We start from the raw sequence: 21,117 nt of genomic DNA on the forward strand, positions 1-21,117 counted from the left end.
TGTGGCAAGTTACACCCTCTGAGAAATTCCCCCATTACAGCCTGTTGACCTCCCCCCTCCGTCGCATACAAGGAGCTGTAAAACTGCACAAAGATCTGCTCCAACTTCTTCTGATCTGTTTCTACCCGCCCCTGGGAGTCATATAATGCAGATATCACAGACATGCCCGACCACTTTTTGGTTAAATCTGCCAGCAATTTGCCCAGCTTATTCCCATGTTTAAAGAGTTTAAATCTATAATAAAAGGCATTCTTCCTGTTCCTGTAAGAGGCTATTAAGAGTCCCCTGCAGCCACTCCAAAGCATGTCTACCCACTGCTGTGGGGTGGGTAGTCATCCGTCTCTTAAGTATTCTAATCTGTCTCTCCAACTCCACCAGCTTATTAGCCTGTTGCCTCTTTCTTTTTATGACAAATGCTCTGATGTCCCCCCTGATGACTGCCTTCCCTGCTTCCCATAGTAGGGTGGGGTTTGCAATGTGCTCTTTGTTATGCTGCAAGTATCCCTCCCATTTAAGGCTGAGGTAATTTCTAAAGGCCCTATCTGTGTATAAGTGCGCTGGGAACTTCCACCTCCCCCTCATACCTCCTAGCTCAGCAGTGATATATACCGGGGTGTGATCAGAGATCACCATGGGCCCAATGTCAGCCCTCTGGACCTGGTGAAAAATGTCTCTAGAAATAAAAATGTAATCTATTCTGGATTTCGTGGCATGAGCCCTTGAAACATGTATAAAATCCCTCTCCAAGGGATGCAGCGTCCTCCAAGTATCCACCAGATCTAAGCTTTGCAATAGGACCCCCAACCCCTCTGATGTTCGAGGCCTAGACCTCTGTGGGCTAGTTGTAGTATCCACAGTAGGATCCAGGACTGTGTTGAAATCACCCAAGATCATTTTTGGCCCCGTAATCCCTGACAATTTTGCAACTAACTTCTTGAAAAAGGACCTTTGAGCACTATTGGGCGCATACACAGAAACCAATGTGAGCCATGACTGATACAGAGTCGCCTCCACAATCACATATCTCCCTGCTACATCAGCTGTAACCTTGTGTTTCACAAAGGGGACTTGTTTGCTTATTAAAATGGCTACACCAGCTATACTCTTCGATGCAGACGCCCAATAGCATTGAGTCACCCAGGAACACTTTAACTTCTGGTGTTCTATATCATTAAGTTTGGTCTCTTGTAGCCCTGCAATACCAACATGATGTGCATTAAGATACTGCAGAATCTTAGCTCGTTTTATAGGTGAATTAACACCTGACACATTACACGAGGTACATGCTACCCCCTTAGGTAACCCCATAGCCAAGTAAAAAACCTTGGCATGATCTCTCCAACCAATTGCCATATTTTCCCCACCTTGGGGCCTAGCCTCCCCCGCAGTGGGCTACCACTTTGTTCCACGTCACCATAGTCATACATTCCCTCAAGCATTCACTCTTCACTTCCTTATGTCCCGTCCACCCTATGTCCCCCCCTGCACCCCCATCCCGTTCTCCCCTTCCCTTCCAACACCCTTCCTTCCCCCACCCCTTTGCCCCCCTGCCCCTTACTGCCCCTCCACAGCTTTCAGAGGTCATTACCCTGACACATCCCAGCCCTCTCCCTTCCCATTACATATACCTTCCCCCCACTCTCCACAAGCCTAACTCACACTCTACCTCTTGACATTACCCCAAAGCAGACCCCGTACCCTAAATGCAATAAAATTCAAATATCAACCAATAACTAGCAATGATGTAGTTCACACTGTCCCATCACTCCATTACTTCAATGCAGGGTATCCTTCTTCTCGCACAAAATGCATTCAGAGTAGTCAAATTGGAAACCACTGCTGCACCTGCTTTTTGGCTTCATCACTGCTCTCAAAAACATGTATGCTCCCATCTTTGGTCACTCTGAGCCATGCTGGAAACTGCAGGGTGAATCGGACTTGCTTCTCCACCAATTCCTTGCAAACTTCAGAATATCCTTTCCGCAGCTGGGCTACTGACAGAGAATAGTCTTGGAACAATAAGATCTTAGCGTTTTGGAACTTTAAATCCTGCGTGGCTCGGCACTTCCTCATGATATTTTTCTTCTACGCACAATTTAAGAATCTCACCACCGCCACTCTCGGCCTGTTCGCATCCTCCAGCCGCCGGCCCACGTGGTGTGCGCGCTCTATCAAGATGGTTCCCACCTCCGGCTCAGCCGCCATTAGCTCCGTAAACCATTTTTCCAGGACTCCTTTCAAATCTCGCTCGCCCAGCTTCTCAGGCAGACCCACTAATCTCACATTATTTCGTCAGGACCTTTTTCTTCAGGTCATCCAGCTTGGAATTACAGCCCACCATTTCTCTTTTCAGATTTGCCAGCTCTTCCAACACGCCGTTTAGGCCATCCTACTACTACTACTACTACTTAGCATTTCTATAGCGCTGCCAGGGTTACGCAGCGCTGTACAAGTTTAAACATGGGGAAGGACAGTCCCTGCTCAAGAGAGCTTACAATCTAAAGGTAACAAACTATGTAGTCAGTGTAGGTATCATGAATGGGGAAGGTGGTTAGGCGCCAAAAGCAAGGGAGAAGAGATGGGCTTTGAGTAAGGACTTGAAAATGGGCAGGGAGGGCGCATGGCGTATGGGCTCGGGAAGTCTGTTCCAGGCATAAGGTGATGCGAGGCAGAAGGGGCGGAGTCTGGAGTTAGCGATGGTGGAGAAGGGTACAGATAGGAGTGATTTGTCCTGAGAGCGGAGGTTACGGGTGAGAACATACGGGGAGAGGAGGGTAGAGAGGTAATGGGGGGCTGCAGATTGAGTGCACTTGAAGGTCAATAGGAGAAGCTTGAACTGTATACGGTAGCGGATCGGGAGCCAGTGAAGCGACTTGAGGAGAGGGGTGATATGAGAGTATCGGTTCACGCGGTAGATAAGACGTGCGGCGGAATTTTGGACAGATTGAAGGGGGGATAGGTGGCTAAGCGGGAGGCCAGTGAGGAGAAGGTTGCAATAGAAGACGAGAGGTAACGAGCGAGTGGACGAGGGTTCGGGTGGTCTGTTCAGAGAGGAATGGGCGAATTTTGCTAATATTATAGAGGAAGAAGCGACAGGTCTTAGCTGTCTGCTGGATATGGGCAGAGAAGGAGAGGGAGGAGTTGAAAATGACTCCGAGATTGCGGGCTGAAGAGATGGGGAGGATGAGGGCATTGTCAACAGAGACGGAAAGTGGGGGAAGAGGAGAAGAGGGTTTGGGTAGAAAGACAAGGAGCTCAGTCTTTGCCATGTTCAGTTTCAGATGCCGGTTGGACATCCAGGCAGCGATGTCTGAAAGGCAGGCCGAAACTTTGGCCTGGGTTTCAACTGTGATGTCGGGAGTGGAGAGGTAAAGCTGGGTGTCATCAGCATAGAGATGGTACTGGAAACCATGTGATGAGATCAGCGAGCCCAGGGAAGAGGTGTATATCGAGAAAAGAAGCGGTCCAAGGACAGATCCTTGAGGAACCCCAACAGAGAGCGGGACGGGGGTGGAAGAAGAGCCATTAGAAAGTACTCTGAAGGTGCGTTGGGAAAGATACAAAGAGAACCAGGAGAGGACGGAGCCCTGGGACCCGAATGAGGACAGTGTGTCAAGAAGTAAATTATGATTGACGGTGTCAAAGGCGGCAGATAGGTCGAGGAGGATGAGGATGGAATAGTGACCTTTGGATTTGGCAAGGAACAGGTCATTGCAGACTTTAGAGAGTGCTGTTTCTGTCGAGTGTAGTGGGCGAAAGCCGGATTGAAGCGGATCGAGGACAGCCTGAGAGGAGAGGAAATCAAGGCAGCGGCTGTGGACAGCGCGTTCAAGTAATTTGGAGAGGAAGGGTAGAAGAGAGATGGGGCGGTAGTTGGAGAGACAGGTGGAGTCAAATGATGGTTTTTTGAGAAGTGGTGTGACTATAGCGTGCTTGAAGGTGTCAGGGACAGTAGCAGTGGAGAGAGAGAGGTTGAGGATGTGACAGATTGAGGGGTTAACTGTAGGAGAGATGTTGGTAAGCAGATTGGTGGGAATGGGATCAGAGGAACAGGTGGTGCACTTAGAGGAAGAAAGAAGGCGAGCAGTTTCCTCTTCGGTGATCTCAGGGAAGGAGGAGAAGGAGGCCAGGTTAGGTTGGTTGAGGGTTCCTCCGCAGCCCTGATGCGTACTTCCAACTCGGACACTCTGAGATTAAAATCGGTGACTGCCTGAGTAAGTCCTTGCACACTGGCTTGAATGCCATCTAGCCGGGTGCCCAGTGCGGTACTTACTGCCGATGATATCTTTCCAATTAACTCCTCTGACACCGCCACATTTTCCCCAGCGTCTTCCGCTATCTTACTTTCCACCTGCGCTCCCAGGTGCGTTTTAGCATTGTCTTTTTTAGTACACTTAGTAGCCATATCCGCCCCTGGTTTCAACAAAAATCTGTCCATAGGCAATAGGGCTTTAGTTTGCTGCTTACATGGAAGTACTAAGCAACCGGGAAGATATCTCAAAGCTTCTTGTTAACAGAGAGGGCCGAGGAGCTCAGAGAGATCGCTGCCTCGTAGCTCAGGCGCATCACGTGACCCCTTCTAGTACTTTTTAAGGCTCTGCCAACAACCAGCTTGGCCATTGAAAAACTGGCTAGGCCGGCTGAAAAACTGGCTAGGCCAGCTGAAAACTGGCCATTTGGTAACCCTAGCCTGGGTGCACCATCTCTGTGCAGACACCAGAATAGCAATGATGTTCTGCTTCAGTCTCTCCCTTTCAGTCAGTCTGCAGGGAAAGAGAAGAAGTAGAGAGGGGTGAGCTTGGAGCAGAGCAATCATTCTGCTCTCTAATCCAATCTCTCTTCTGTTGCTCCTGCCTCTGTCCCTCCCCAACCACACCCACCACTTCCACAGCTCTACATTATTTTTGCTTTTAGATTAAGCCTTGAGTGGATCCAAAAATCAACCTTCATTAATGGAATTTGAAATGGATTTTGTCAGATCATTGTATTGTTAACATGTCTTTATTATCTTCCTGTTCCCTTTTATGATTGCCACGCTATTCTCTCATTTTCCTTTCACTGTATTATCATTCTGGGCCCTCTTCCCATAGACATGCATTTTTGTCTCTTCTGTTTGGCCATACATCATTACCAGTTATATTTATTTAATATTAATTGCTCTGTGTTTGAGGAGTTGTATACCAGAATTACTTCCTTGTGTTCTTTTAGGAGCTTGTTTTATCGTTTTGAAGTTATATTTCAGCGTTATTGATGATTTTCTGCTTTTGTTTGCAGGGTGATGTTGGACCCCAGGGATTTCCCGGAACACCTGGTGATGTTGGCCCAAAGGGAGAGAAGGTGAGTATATGAACTTTGTTACTCGTAAGATGTTTTTTTTCCTGGTTAATTTTCTTGATTTAATTGCTAGATTATTTTAAGATTAACTTGAAAAAGCTTGCTTGGATGTACTTTTAATTTTCCTACCTGTGGAATACATAAATGTTGGTCTTGTAGAGGTCAGTTTTATAACAGGTTGTCTGTTTACAATTACCCCAGTATTTTACAAAAGGCTCTGCTAAACATTAAGCCTTTTGTAAAATACTGTGGGTATAAGGACTTCAACGAATATACATGGTTGGGGTTTTTTTTGTTGTTGTTGGAAATATGTTTATTGGTGATCCTTCAACTGCAAATAACACAGTCCAACACAATTGTCCAACTGATCATCAATATATGTTAGACAAGTAATAATTATCCAAAAGACAATATTTTCCAAACAAAGCTAGGATATTATCCAGTAGTTGAAACCCTCCCCCCTAGTGGAGAAGGATTAGACAGAATCTTTATATATAATTCTCACCTCCAACGTTCTATGAAGCCTCCACAAGAGCTGCATGGTGGTGAAACCCAAATTTGCCCATACCTGTTTGCTCCGCCCCCACGTCAAACGCGATGACGTCGAGGGCGGAGCAATCACACTCAACCAATCGTATCCCCGCTCATAGCCCTACCTCCCTCCCGGGACCGATCTCTGTCTTCTTCCTTGGCAGCTCTGTGTGCGTCCACAAAACCTTACAAACCAGGCAACAAGCATTGCAACACCGCCTCTCTCCAGAAGGAAACCCGGCTCTCACTCTCTTTGTCAAACGTTCATTCCCTCCCATAAACATAGCAATTCCCAAACCCAACAACCGGCCCACAGCTGAGGCTTCAAAACTGAAGGAAGGGAAGCGACAGAAATGCTGGCCTGTGAAACAAAAACAATGCCCTCTAGGCCTCTGCTTCTGTGCTTGCGTATTGGACAAAAAAAAAAAAAAAACCTCTTCTCCTACAACAGCTGTGCTCTCTCTGGGGAAACAGGTACAATTAGCAACACTTTTCAAGCACATCTTTTTTCCCACAGAGATGCAAAGCTTTCTTTTTTTTTTTTTTTTTTTTTACCTATTATGCATACGGGGGGGGGGGGGGGGGGGTTGACACCTGAGAGCAGGAGCACCAGAAGGGGGGGAGGGGTCCTGCGAACCTCTTCTCCTACAACAATGCTTTGCTCTCTCTGGGGAAACAGGTACAATTAGCAACACTTTTCAAGCACATCTTTTTTCCCATGGAGATGCAAAGCTTTCTTTTTCTTTATTTTTTTTTTCCTATTATGCATACAGAGGAAAGGGGGGGGGCCTGACACCTGACAGCAGGGGCACCAGAAGGGGTGGAGGGGTCCTGCGAACACACAGAGGGAGGAGGGGTGGTTTCTCTCACATACACACAGTGTCTCTCTCACTCTCACACACTCTCCACCGCACACTCTGTCTCTCACTGTGTCACATTCACACACTCACACACACACACTCTCTCACAGACACACTCGCACCCACACTCTCTCTCTCTCTCTAACACACATACACTCGCACATTCACTCTCTCTCACACACACTCTCTCAAACATACACACACCGAGGAAAACCTTGCTAGCGCCCATTTCATTTCTCTCAGAAACGGGCCTTTTTTCTAGTGTTGTAACAGGATTATCAGCTAGTAAATCAGGAGACAAGAGGCAACTGGTTCCAAAGGCAAGACAGCTTTTATTGCTAGCAATGTACATCACTGAGTTCAGTCTCAGGATACTGTGTGTCAGAAATCAGCTGACACTCACATTTATACCTCCCCTATGGGCCTGCGCATTAGGCCCCTTATACATCACAGTTGGCATGCGCAGTAAACATTTGTAGTTTTGTAGTTCTTACAGTACATACACACGTCATAACACTGAAATGATACTGGCAAAGAAAACGAAACTTATCGCCCTGTTTTAGCACACACACACATAATCACACAATGCTTCTTTCACAGAGTTGATAAGGCTCAATGGAGCTTAAGGCTCAGAGATGCAGGGTGGGGGTGGCTACACTCCCAGACTATCTTTTAGTCATGTAGCGTCTACGTGCAGGCTGGTTTTGTGTGCAAGCCTTGGCTACTAATTGTTACAAGCGGTTATCTACTGCACCTGCATCCTGTCTCAAACAGTTATTCCAGCAACTTTGGTATCTTGCAAGCAGGAGCTGACAGTTTGCAGTTAAGGCACAGTACAAGAGAATGTAAAGGTTCTGTAAAAGTTCAGGTCTGGAATGTGGTATAAAGAAGCCAAAGTCCTTGATTAAATATGCACAGGCCTTGAGGTAGTCCTGTCAGTTCTGATCCGGCCGCCACTCCTACAGTGTCAGTATAAACCCTGCATGTTCAGTTGTGTATTCCCATTTATACATAGTGACTGTGAGCATTTTTATTTTGGGTGCCAAGAACCTGCTTTCTAATAAGGCCAGACACTTTGCAAAATAACACAAATACCCTGCATAAAGACATTCAGAACCTATACCTTTGATACATCACTGTTCTCTATCTGTCAGGTAATTTAGGATGGTATTAATATTCTCTCTAGTTGGGCAACCACTTTTAAATTGAAACTTAATAGTGACAAAACCAAATTTGTAGTACTGGGGAATTCCTACAAACTGTTTTCAGAAACTTGTATTACTATTCAAGGTATTTCTTACCAACTAGAAAAACAGCTAAAAATTCTGGGTGTTATCTTTGATGAGAAATTAACACTTGAACCTGAAACTAATTCACTGATAATAAAAGGTTTTAATAGTGGAAATTAAGAAGGATCAGATCCTTTTTTTCAATTAGTGAGCATATAGGCTACTGGTACAGTCTTTAGTTTTGCTTTTTTGAACCACTGTAACGTTCTGTATGTGGGATTAAGTGAGGGTCTTCAACTTCAAACACTACAGAACACTGCAGCATGCCTAATTTATCGATCTAGGTTTGTGTCCGCTTTTCCACTCTTGGGAAATTTTTCCTGACTTCCAGTAAGGTCTCGTATATTGTTCAAATTCTGTTCTATGAATCTGTAAATAATTTATGGTTATTCTCCTTTATATCTAAGGAACTTTAATCCATCTTTCAGTCAGACACTCATCACCATATTACAATGCCCTAGTCCAAATACGAAACCCTGTTTAATAGCACGTTCTTTTATCAATTTCCAAACTGGTGGAATTTATTGCCACTGAATATTCGACAAATTTCTCAATATTCAGCATTTTAAAAAGTTATTAAAACTCCAAGGACAGGCAGTCTTGCTTATTCTCACAAGTGGGTAGATGCCATCCTGCATTGCCTGGCAGATTTGCCATAGAAAAAACTAGAGCTTTAAGGAGCACAAGCCGCGTTCCAGCGCAAGTGCCTTCCCGCCCGCTGCACGAACGTGCCTGCCTTAGTTTTGCTTTTTCCACGTGAGGAACAGCTGCTTTTTGTGGTGGCTCCTCACACGCCCGTTTTAGAGTGTTTCTTTGTTTTTTGAGTGTCTTTTGCGGTTTTCTACCCACTCCCTTTTTGCCTTTTAAAAAAAAAAATAAATAAGTCCTTTATTTTTTAGTTTTTGCCCAGCGTATAAATTTCCTTTATTTTTCGATGCGGGCCATTTTTAGGTCTGCCCAGTTGGGTTTCTTTTGTGCCTTTTCCCCCTTTTTCAGGCATCATCACGTCTTTTGATTTGGCTGGTGTGGTTTTTCCTTCCATGTCCATGAAGATTCCCAGTGGCTTCAAGCATTGTACTCTTTGCAACCGGACCATCTCGGGGAAGGACATCCATTCTTGGTGTCTTTTGAGCCTTGGGCCCGACCATAGCCCTGCCAACTGTGTCATCTGCCTTCGTATGAAAATGAGGTCCCAGGTTTCCCGAGAGGTTCAATATGCAAAGATTTTTGGAGCCAGGTCCAGTTCCTCAATGTTGACATCAACATTGAGTGTTGCCCCTTCATCGGGAGTCCAGGTAGGGATGGCTGCTTCGAGACCCCGTGACACTGGGAGCAGTGAGGCATTGAGTGGGTCTCCACCCATCTCAAGGCCTTCTGCTATGCAGGCCCCCCAGGACCGTCCATTGTTGGACCCGACCCCCGAGGCGACGGGAGGATTTGACGTCATCCTCGTCGGCACTGAGGAGCATGGGTGACATACATCGGGCGAAGGCCAAAAAGCACCGTCACCGATCTCCCTCGATACATGGTGCTGGGGCCTCTGGGATGCCAAGGGATTCGGCACCCAAGAAGCATCGCTGCCAGGAGGACTGCTCCCTCTCTATCCAAGAGGTGCTGACGCATGTGTCTCCAAGCAGCTGAGATCCTGCTGCTGCACCGGACCCAGCAATTCTGCAGGCTGCACCTCAGCCGACGCCACAGTCTTTCCCGATGGCGGCCCTCGATGAGTGCATCCTGGCCTTTCTCTCTGAGCTTCTGGATGGCCTTATGCAGCAATGTGTATCAGTATCCGGGGTGCTTGCGCCTATCATACCTCCTGCGCAGCCTCACCTGTCCCTCAAGGCCCCCAACACTGGTGCTGCTTGCGACAGTGGTGTCAACAGTTACCCAGGCTGGAACTCCCTTGACGTCGGTGGAGGAAGCTTCACCAGAGTTAAGGCAGGAGCCAGTTTCTTGACGCCGCTCTCAAGGACATGGGTCCTCGGCATCGAGGCGGACCAGGTCTCAGACATTGCTTAGGGAAGTGCTATCTGACACCAAAGAGGAGCATTTATGGGAATCAGAAGAGGATACCAGGTACGTTTCCTCCGATGAGGCCTATGGGATTCCTACTGAGCCCTCCCCTCCACCTGAGAGGAGACTTGTCTCCACCTGAGAGCCTCTCTTTCACCTCTTTTGTACGGAAAATGGCTGAGACCTTTCCATTCCCTGTAGAAGTGGAGGATGAGCCCAGGGCCAAGATACCAGAGGTCCTGGACTACACCTCCCCTCCTAAGGAGGCAATGACGGCTCCTCTCCATGAGGTACTCAAGGCAGTCCTTGTACGGAACTGGGCATCCCTTCTGTCTGTCCCTGTGGTCCCCAAGAAAATTGACACCCAGTATAGGATTCACAGTGAACCTAGGTTTGTGAGGTCCCAGTTACTAGAGAATGACACAGGGATGGGGACGGGGACAGAGCTTGCAGGGATGAGGATGGGGTGGGGATGGAGACAGATTCCATGAGGATGGAGCAGGAATGGAGACAGAGCCCATGGGGTTGGGGACAATCTTTGTCCCTGTGTCATTTTCTACTTTGAAGCCTGTTAATGAACTGGACTGTTATTTATTTTTGAGTGATGCAGACAACAGTATTTTGATTTTTTTGAAAAACATGCTGGCCACAGCTAGCAAAATTTGTATGGGGGATCCTGTACATCATGCTACCAGCACATCTTCTGAGAAGATGCGACCGCACCTTGAGTATTGTGTTCAATTCTGGTCGCCGCATCTCAAGAAAGATATAGTAGAATTGGAAAAGGTGCAGCGAAGGGCGACTAAAATGATAGCGGGGATGGGACGACTTCCCTATGAAGAAAGACTAAGGAGGCTAGGGCTATACAGCTTGGAGAAGAGACGGCTGAGGGGAGACATGATAGAGGTATATAAAATAATGAGTGGAGTGGAACAGGTGGATGTGAAGCGTCTGTTCACGCTTTCCAAAAATACTAGGACTAGGGGGCATGCGATGAAACTACAATGTAGTAAATTTAAAACAAATCGGAGAAAATATTTCTTCACCCAACGTGTAATTAAACTCTGGAATTCGTTGCCGGAGAAAGTGGTGAAGGCGGTTAGCTTAGCAGAGTTTAAAAAGGGGTTGGACGGTTTCCTAAAGGACAAGTCCATAAACCGCTACTAAACGGACTTGGAAAAATCCAAAATTCCAGGAATAACATGTATAGAATGTTTGTACGTTTGGGAAGCTTGCCAGGTGCCCTTGGCCTGGATTGGCCGCTGTCGTGGACAGGATGCTGGGCTCGATGGACCCTTGGTCTTTTCCCAGTATGGCATTACTTATGTACTTATGTACTTAAGACATCTTCTAATGCAGAAAGGGACTCTGGAAGACAGGAGAGCTAGACTGAATCCTGAGATTGTTGATGAGTTCTTATTTATCCACAGATTAAAAAGTCATAACAATGCTTCATAAGGCATATTTCTCCCCTCTAGGGCATTCAGAACGGATTGTATTTTGTACCCCTGGACATTTTAACATGGTGGATTAGGATTCCTTAGGGTAGTAGAAATGAGCTATTGTTGGGGCTGGAACGGTAGAGGGTGGTGGTGAGGAAGGTTATTATAGCTGCTCACTGTTATGATTGTTTTCTATTTGTAATTTATACACTACAGTTGCACAGCATATTCCTTTTTATACTTTAATAAAAATATTTAAATATAAAATCATAATTGTTCGTGGCTTCTGCAGATGAGGACAGAACCCATAGGGGCGGGGATGGGGACAGAACCTGCAGGAATGGGATGGGGACTGGGCCTGCGTGGGTGGGGATTTAGATGGGGTCTGCGTGGGCGGGGATGGAGATGGGGCCTGCGGGGATGACAGAACCCTGCAGAGGTGGGGTCGGGGACAAACTTTGTCCCCGTGTCATTCTCAAGAGAGCCAGGAGTATTAAGGACTATGCTTCGGCTTTCCCTGCCAGAGAAGCTAGAACCCTGGACTGTTTTTGGAGAAAGATGTATCAGGCTATGCTCATCGCCTATATTCAGTCATACTAGCTCTTCACGAGTTTGTACTTGCGGAACTCGGTGAGGCATCTGTCAGACTTGGTCGATGCGCTCCCTCCGGAGCAGGCCGAGCCGTTTCATCAGTTTGTCAAGCTGCAGAAGACGTGTCACAAGTTCTTGACCAGGTGCACTTACGACACTTTTGATGTGGCATCCAGGATCTCTGCCCAGGGTATAGCGATATGCAGACTCTCATGGCTACGTGTTTCTGACCTGGAACATTCTATTCAGCAAAGATTGGCAGATGCCCCTTGCCGGGGGATAACCTCCTTGGAGAGAATGTTGAGGTCGGAGGTCGCTGACTAAATGAAGAAGTATACAGATACCATATCTTCTCTCTCATGCCGGGTGTCTTCTGCTCTGCCTGCTCATCCAGAGGATATTTTGTTAAGTCACAGACCGTTCCCTATTACTATTCTAGGCCAAGGTACACTCCTGCGGCTCGCCAGCCTGCTCAGGCTCGTCCCAGTGCACTTGTTCTTATCAACAGTGTGCGCCTAAGGCCCTTGGTGCTCCCCAGCAAACGTAATGGCCAAGCTTTTGACTGGCTCCAGCAGAGCATAGCTGCGGTCAAAGTGTCCGTCCCGGATGACTTGCTGGTAGGGAGGAGGTTAAAATATTACACTGGGCCCTAAAGCACCAATATAGCTGCTGCTGAGAAACGAGAAGCTAAAAGGATCGACTGCAAATGTTAGAAGTTAGATGCAAAGCATTAGGTGTTTAAATCGAGTATGGACATTGTTTAAAAATGTATCTTGGAACCCCAGACCAGATGCATTCCACGTATTTCCAAAGGTGGGAAGAAGAACAAACAGCCAGCATGGTTAAAGTGAAGTGAAAGAAACTATTAAGAGCCAAAAAAACCCAAAAACAAGCTAGACCGTTACAGATTCCTACACAGACACTATATGCTAGCAGAATCCTTCACCCCAGTCACACATACACATATAGAACTAGCACCACCCATACTCCAATCCTCTCCCCCACGTCTCGTCCTACTGTCCTACTCTCTATAACTGTGATATCTTTGTGACACTCTGTACCACACTTTGTATTATCTCTGTGATACTTTGTACCATACCTTGTAAGCCGCACTGAACCTGCTATCAAGCGGGAAAGAGCGGGGTATAAATGCTATAAATAAATAAATAAACATGGGCAGACTCAGGGGCCTAGCACCATTGAGTAAGCCTGACAAAATACGCATGCCACCTAATGGTAGGGGCCACCTGAAATTGCATTTTTTTCTTCCTCTCTTCTTCCCTCTCCCCCCCAAACCGGGTATAGTTCCAGCATCTCTCCACTTCCCCCCTCCACTCCTTTAAATGCTTTGGCTGGTCACGGCAGAGGCAGTGCCAAAAGCTGCTCTCTAACTGGTGGAGTCTTTCCTCTATCACATCCCGTCCACAGGAAGTTACATCAGAGAGACAGGATGCCAGTCAAGGAGCAGCATTTGGTGCTTCCTCTGCTGTGACCCACCACAGTGTTTAAAGGAGTGGCAGGGGGAGAGACTGAGGTGGAACACAGATCCCTGACATGGGTAGGGGGATATGCTAGACAGATGTCAGACCTGGGGGCACGGGAAGCGAGGAAGAGACACTGGACTTGGGGAACGGGATAGAGAGAGAGAGAGCAAGAGAGACCTGGACCAAAGGGGAGATGGAAGAGAGGGGGCAGATACTGGACTAAGGGGGGCAGAGGAGCGGAGGGAAGTGGGGGGGATAGACTGGACTGGGGGAGAGACGCTGGACCAATGGAGGGAAAGAGACACCAGTCCATATGGGGGGAGGGGCTTGGGGGTTCAGGAGGAAGGGAAGAGAGGGGAGAGAAGCTATATATGGGGACAGGGACACAAAAGAGATGCTAGCTCTGGAGGGAGCAATAAAGACAGGGACACAGAGAGGAGATGCTAGACAGATGGATGGTAGACATAAAGAAGAAATGTCTAAAAGGAGACCCTGGAGAGAGTTAAGAAAAACAAAAAGTAGATGAGGGGCACTAGGAACAAAGCCAGGCTCAGACAAAAAAAGATAGGAAAAAAAGATATTTTTTCTGACTTTATTGTAATATGTCAGCTTTGGGAAATATGCATCCCTGACTCCCATCCTCAACCCCTTGGGAGCAATGGTGTTATAGGGGGGATGTATCTGAATTTTTCCACCAGGGTCCATTCCATCCTAGCTACACCACTGTCCTCACAAAATAGAGGTCCACAAAAAAATATGTACACAAAATCAGAAATGGCGTTCCCCTCCCTCTCCTTCACCTAAGAAAGCCAGACTCTATAAGTAGTGCAATATGGTAAAGAGAAACAAAAATACATTTTCTTCTGTATTTTGCAAAATACAAAAAAAAAAGGTACATTTCCCAAACCAGATGCACCTCAATCTTTAAAAAGTATTAAATATTTTTTTTCTTTGTTGTATGGACATTTTGTTTCTTCCTTATTGAGCTGATCCCAGTCTCCTTTTCACTTTCCTTGAGTCAGTCTTTACAATGTTTGCCTTTCCATTCTTTCTCTCTCTCCTCTTGTCCTCCTTCCTTTCCTTCTTTACATCTGTTTGCCACTGATTTTTTTTCTCTCCACTTTTCTCTGTGTTTGTGTCTGCCCATTAGATTTTACCCTTATTCTTTCTTTCTCTTACCCTCTAGTTGTTGGTCCCTTTTTCACCTTCATCTACCTACCAGCTTTTCCATCTCCCTCTCTCTCTCTCTCTCTCCACTCTCCAGGTCTCCAAGTTTATTAAGGGTTTATACCCCACCTATCAAATATTGTCTGAGCGGCTTACAATATCAAAATGAAAGAGAGAGGATAGAAGTGTAGAGGTAACTGCCAGTGATGGAAGAGAGGAAGAAATGCAATAATTAAAGAAAAGCTGGGGTGAAGCACAAAGGGGGGTGGGGGAATTTCAATATCCATGATGCTTCCAGAAATTTAGAAAATCTCAAGAGGAGGAACACGGGGAGGAATACCGGATGAAACTGAAAGAAGCCAAGAGAGAGGTACGTCTGGGGAAGGCGCAAGCGGAAGAACAAATGGCTAGAAATGTAAGGAGGGGAGACAAAAACTTCTTCAGGTATATTAGTGAAAGGAGAAAGACTATAAAGGGAATTGTGAGACTAAAAGATACAACAAAACGCTATGTAGAAAATGATGAAGAAAAAGCCAATTTGCTAAATAGATACTTTTGTTCTGTTTTCACTGAAGAAAACCCTGGGGAAGGACCGAGAGGGACTGGCAAAAGTATACCTGAGAATGAGGTGGATAAAGCGCCATTCACAGAATAGAGTGTGTACCAACAACTTGGAAAGCTAAAGGTGGACAAAGCCATGGGGCCGGACGGGATCCACCCCAGAATACTGAGGGAGCTCAGAGAGGTTCTGGCGGGTCCTCTTAAAGTTTAATAAATCCTTGGAGACGGGAGAGGTTCCGAGGGATTGGAGAACAGCGGAGGTGGTCCCTCTTCACAAAAGTGGTGATAGGGAAGAAGCTGGAAACTACAGGCCGGTAAGCCTCACTTCGGTTATTGGAAAAGTAATGGAAGCGATGCTGAAGGAAAGGATAGTGAATTTCCTGGAAGCCAATAAGTTGCAAGGTCCGAGACAACATGGTTTCACCAAAGGGAAATCATGCCAAACAAATCTCATTGAATTCTTTGACTGGGTGACAGGAGAATTAAATCAAGGACGTGCTATGGACGTCATCTACTTAGATTTCAGCAAGGCTTTTGACACGGTTCCCCACAGGAGGCTCTTGAATAAACTAGACAGCCTGAAGATAGGACCCGAAGTGGTGAACTGGATTAGGAACTGGTTGATGGACAGACGTCAGAGGGTGGTGGTAAATGGAGTTCGCTCGAAGGAGGGAAAGGTGAGTAGGTGAGTGCCTCAGGGATCGGTGCTGGGGCCGATTCTGTTCAATATATTTGTGAGTGACATTGCCGAAGGGTTAGAAGGTAAAGTTTGCCTTTTTGCGGATGACACCAAGATTTCCAACAGAGTGGACACCCCGGAGGGAGTGGAAAACATGAAAAAATATCTGAAGAAGCTAGAAGAATGGTCTAACGTTTGGCAATTAAAATTCAATGCGAAGAAATGCAAAGTGATGCACTTAGGGAGTAGGAATCCAAGGGAGATGTATGTGTTAGGCGGGGAGAGTCTGATAGGCACGGACGGGGAGAGGGATCTTGGGGTGATAGTATCTGAGGACCTGAAGGCGACGAAACAGTGCGACAAGGCGGTGGCCGTAGCTAGAAGATTGCTAGGCTGTATAGAGAGAGGAGTGACCAGCAGAAGAAAGGAGGTTTTAATGCCCCTGTATAAGACGTTGGTGAGGCCCCACCTGGAGTATTGTGTTCAGTTTTGGAGGCCGTACCTTGCGAAGGATGTTAGAAAAATGGAAGCGGCGCAAAGGAGGGCTACGAGGGTGGTATGGGATTTGCGTTCCAGGACGTATGAGGAGAGGCTTGCTGACCTGAACATGTACACCCTGGAGGAAAGGAGGAACAGGGGTGATATGATACAGACGTTCAAATATTTGAAAGGTATTAATCCGCAAACAAATCTTTTCCAGAGACGGGAAGGCGGTAGAACGAGAGGACATGAAATGAGATTGAAGGGGGGCAGACTCAGGAAAGATGTCAGGAAGTATTTTTTCACGGAGAGGGTGGTGGACGCTTGGAATGCCCTCCCGCGGGAGGTGGTGGAGATGAAAACGGTAACGGAGTTCAAACATGCGTGGGATATGCATAGAGGAATCCTGTGCAGAAGGAATGGATCCTCAGAAGCTTAGCTGAAATTGGGTGGCGGAGCAGGTGGAGGGAAGAGGGGGTGGTGATTGGGAGGAGAGGATAGGGGAGGGCAGACTTGTACGGTCTGTACCAGAACCGGTGATGGGAGGCGGGACTGGTGGTTGGGAGGCGGGAAATACTGCTGGGCAGACTTATATGGTCTGTGCCCTGAAAAGGACAGGTACAAATTCAAGGTAAGGTATACACATATGAGTTTGTCTTGGGCAGACTGGATGGACCATGCAGGTCTTTTTCTGCCGTCATCTACTATGTTACTATGTTTTTCTATTCTGATAGTTCATGAATTACTAGCTATACGCATCAGTGAATAAAAAGGTTTTCAGGTCTACCTTGAATTTCTGTAGGGATGATGATAGACGTAAATGGTCTGACAATTTATTCCAGAGCTCAGGGCCCTGAACTGAGACAATAGATGCTCTGGTGGTGTCGTATCTGATTTTGAAGAAAAGAGGGGATTACGAGTTGGTTTTGTTGGGCAGATCTAAGTGTACGGGACAGACGATACGGAATGAGAAAGCAAGACAGATATGCTGGCTCTCCTGATGAATTTTGTAGAAAGAAGGAGCAGTTTGTAGGTTATATGATATGTTATTGGAAGCCAGTTCGCTGCTTTGAGTAAAGGGGTGACATGATCACATTTTTTGTGACCAGTGATGTGTTTGATGGCAGTGTTTTGAACCAATTGTAAATGTTAAAGGTCTACCCACAGTGCTGAGTAAACTGTCTTCCTGCCTTAATGCAACTCAGAAACGGGCAAACAACAACAAACTCTGCCTGAACCCAAGCAAAACAGAGATTCTTTGGGTACCAAATACAAGTGGACAAATACCCGACTTCAAAATACCTTTTGGGAAGTATGAACTCCCCCCCCCCCCTTAAAATCACAGGTCAGGAATCTTGGGATACTGCTAGACTCATCACTCACTCTGATCCCACAAATTCAAACAACCTTCAAAAATTGTCACTATTACCTACGGCAACTACAAAATCAAAATCTCTCTCCATATATTGAAAAGATGAGTCTGACCACAGTCCATGCCATGATAACATCACGACTAGACAACTGTAATGCCCTATACACTGAGTGCAGGAGTGGCCTAGTGGTTGGGGTGGTGGACTTTGGTCCTGGGGAACCGAGGAACCGAGTTCAATTCCCACTTCAGGCACAGGCAGCTCCTTGTGACTCTGGGCAAGTCACTTAACCCTCCATTGCCCCATGTAAGCTGCAATTAGCCTGCCATGAGTGGGAAAAGCGCGGGATACAAATATAACAAAAAAAAGTTTGTTTTAGCTCTAATTAATTCAGAATGCTACCGCACGACTGATAGAAGGCTGCAAGTGTCATGACCACATCTCACCCTTCCTACAAAAGCTACACTGGCTACCAGTACCTTACAGGGATAAATTTAAAACTCTGTGTTTAATTTTCAAGGTCCTCAGACAAAATGGGCCAGAGTAGTTAAAGAACAAGTTAGCCCTTTACACATCTTTAAGACCTCTATGGTCCTCTCAATGGTCATCACTATCTGTACCTTCGTCAAAATAAATTGTATGATGTAATACTCACCAGTGAGCCTTCTCAGGAGTAGCCCCCGTGCTCTGGAATTTAGTCCCAGAGGAGCTACGTATAACTCGAGACTACCTCTTCTTCAGGAAGCAGGTGAAATCCTGGCTATTCTCCCAAGGTTTTAATATATAGGGTTACTGACTATACACTCATTCTGCACATTCATTGCTACACACAGTGTAACGTAGATCAGTTCCTTATCTCTTGCTTAACTATACAACGAACTTGCCTCAAGTTTAGCTAACCATCAAATTATCCCAGCTGACTCTGTACCAAGCATCTTGTTTCCATCATATATCTGCTCTTGGTCCCTTAGCTATATGGTAAGCCGTATTGTAGAAAATCTCTAGCATCATATCTGTTAGTTGAATGTTCTAAATAATTCTTATTAGGTATATCATTAGTATTATGCTAACATTGTATTACAGTGGGGGAAATAAGTATTTGATCCCTTGCTGATTTTGTAAGTTTGCCCACTGACAAAGACATGAGCAGCCCATAATTGAAGGGTAGGTTATTGGTAACAGTGAGAGATAGCACATCACAAATTAAATCCGGAAAATCACATTGTGGAAAGTATATGAATTTATTTGCATTCTGCAGAGGGAAATAAGTATTTGATCCCCCACCAACCAGTAAGAGATCTGGCCCCTACAGACCAGGTAGATGCTCCAAATCAACTCGTTACCTGCATGACAGACAGCTGTCGGCAATGGTCACCTGTTGAAAGACACCTGTCCACAGACTCAGTGAATCAGTCAGACTCTAACCTCTACAAAATGGCCAAGAGCAAGGAGCTGTCTAAGGATGTCAGGGGCAAGATCATACACCTGCACAAGGCTGGAATGGGCTACAAAACCATCAGTAAGACGCTGGGCGAGAAGGAGACAGCTATTGGTGCCATAGTAAGAAAATGGAAGAAGTACAAAATGACTGTCAATCGACAAGATCTGGGGCTCCACGCAAAATCTCACCTCGTGGGGTATCCTTGATCATGAGGAAGGTTAGAAATCAGCCTACAACTACAAGGGGGGAACTTGTCAATGATCTCAAGGCAGCTGGGACCACTGTCACCACGAAAACCATTGGTAACACATTACGACATAATGGATTGCAATCCTGCAGTGCCCGCAAGGTCCCCCTGCTCCGGAAGGCAGATGTGACGGCCCGTCTGAAGTTTGCCAGTGAACACCTGGATGATGCCGAGAGTGATTGGGAGAAGGTGCTGTGGTCAGATGAGACAAAAATTGAGCTCTTTGGCATGAACTCAACTCGCCGTGTTTGGAGGAAGAGAAATGCTGCCTATGACCCAAAGAACACCGTCCCCACTGTCAAGCATGGAGGTGGAAATGTTATGTTTTGGGGTGTTTCTCTGCTAAGGGCACAGGACTACTTCACCGCATCAATGGGAGAATGGATGGGGCCATGTACCGTACAATTCTGAGTGACAACCTCCTTCCCTCCGCCAGGGCCTTAAAAATGGGTCGTGGCTGGGTCTTCCAGCATGACAATGACCCAAAACATACAGCCAAGGCAACAAAGGAGTGGCTCAGGAAGAAGCACATTAGGGTCATGGAGTGGCCTAGCCAGTCACCAGACCTTAATCCCATTGAAAACTTATGGAGGGAGCTGAAGCTGCGAGTTGCCAAGCGACAGCCCAGAACTCTTAATGATTTAGAGATGATCTGCAAAGAGGAGTGGACCAAAATTCCTCCTGACATGTGTGCAAACCTCATCATCAACTACAGAAGATTCTGACCGCTGTGCTTGCCAACAAGGGTTTTGCCACCAAGTATTAGGTCTTGTTTGCCAGAGGGATTAAATACTTATTTCCCTCTGCAGAATGCAAATAAATTCATATACTTTCCACAATGTGATTTTCTGGATTTAATTTGTGATGTGCTATCTCTCACTGTTACCAATAACCTACCCTTCAATTATGGGCTGCTCATGTCTTTGTCAGTGGGCAAACTTACAAAATCAGCAAGGGATCAAATACTTATTTCCCCCACTGTATATCTCTGGTATTTGAATTCCAGTGCTGTTAAATGTGTATTTTTTATATTGTTTCATAGTAGTTCTATTATTAGGTTTCAGTTTACTGTTTTCAAGTTCACTTCTTTTATTGCATTTGTTTATTCTCGGTTATTTTACTTTTGTTATGCTGTTAACAAAATTGTAAATTTGATGTTAAACTGTACCTGCTGTATACCATCTTGGGTGAATCTCTTCATAAAGGTGGTTAATAAATCCCAAGAAATAAAATACATAATTAAATAAAAACATGTGCAGAATGTTACTTTGGCTTTCTCCCTTCCATGTGTAGCTTCTTGCACCCCCATTGACACCTCAGATACAGGGCCGTGCCTAGGGTCTCTGGCGCCCCCCTGCAGACTATCAGTTGGCGCCCCCCCCCCCCCCCCGTGAAAATGATCGCTCACCACTTGCCACACTGAAAGGAATTGTCAGCAATATTCTTAGAAACAAATTGCTATACATTGCAAAATAAGATAGCAGATGTAAATTCTCAAAGTGGACATATTCTAAACGCTAAAATGAAAATAAAATAATTTTTTTCTACCTTTGTTGTCTGGTGACTTTCTTTTTTCAATCATGCTGGTCCAGTATCTGATTCTGCTGCTATATGTCCTCTTAACTCCA

At 46.0% G+C, this 21,117-nt stretch overlaps 1 protein-coding gene across 1 annotated transcript in view; it reads left to right on the forward strand.

Moving 5' to 3' along the window:
* COL18A1 (collagen type XVIII alpha 1 chain) overlaps positions 1 to 21,117 on the forward strand; it is a 782,170-nt gene that overhangs the window by 403,770 nt on the left and 357,283 nt on the right. Inside the window, exon 10 of the mRNA XM_030210084.1 lies at positions 5,275 to 5,337. Coding sequence (XP_030065944.1) covers positions 5,275 to 5,337 — 63 coding nt within the window. The remainder of the gene's footprint in view (positions 1 to 5,274; positions 5,338 to 21,117) is intronic.

This window comes from Microcaecilia unicolor, chromosome 7 (genome assembly GCF_901765095.1).
Source record: "Microcaecilia unicolor chromosome 7, aMicUni1.1, whole genome shotgun sequence".
NCBI classification, from domain to species: Eukaryota; Metazoa; Chordata; class Amphibia; order Gymnophiona; family Siphonopidae; genus Microcaecilia; species Microcaecilia unicolor.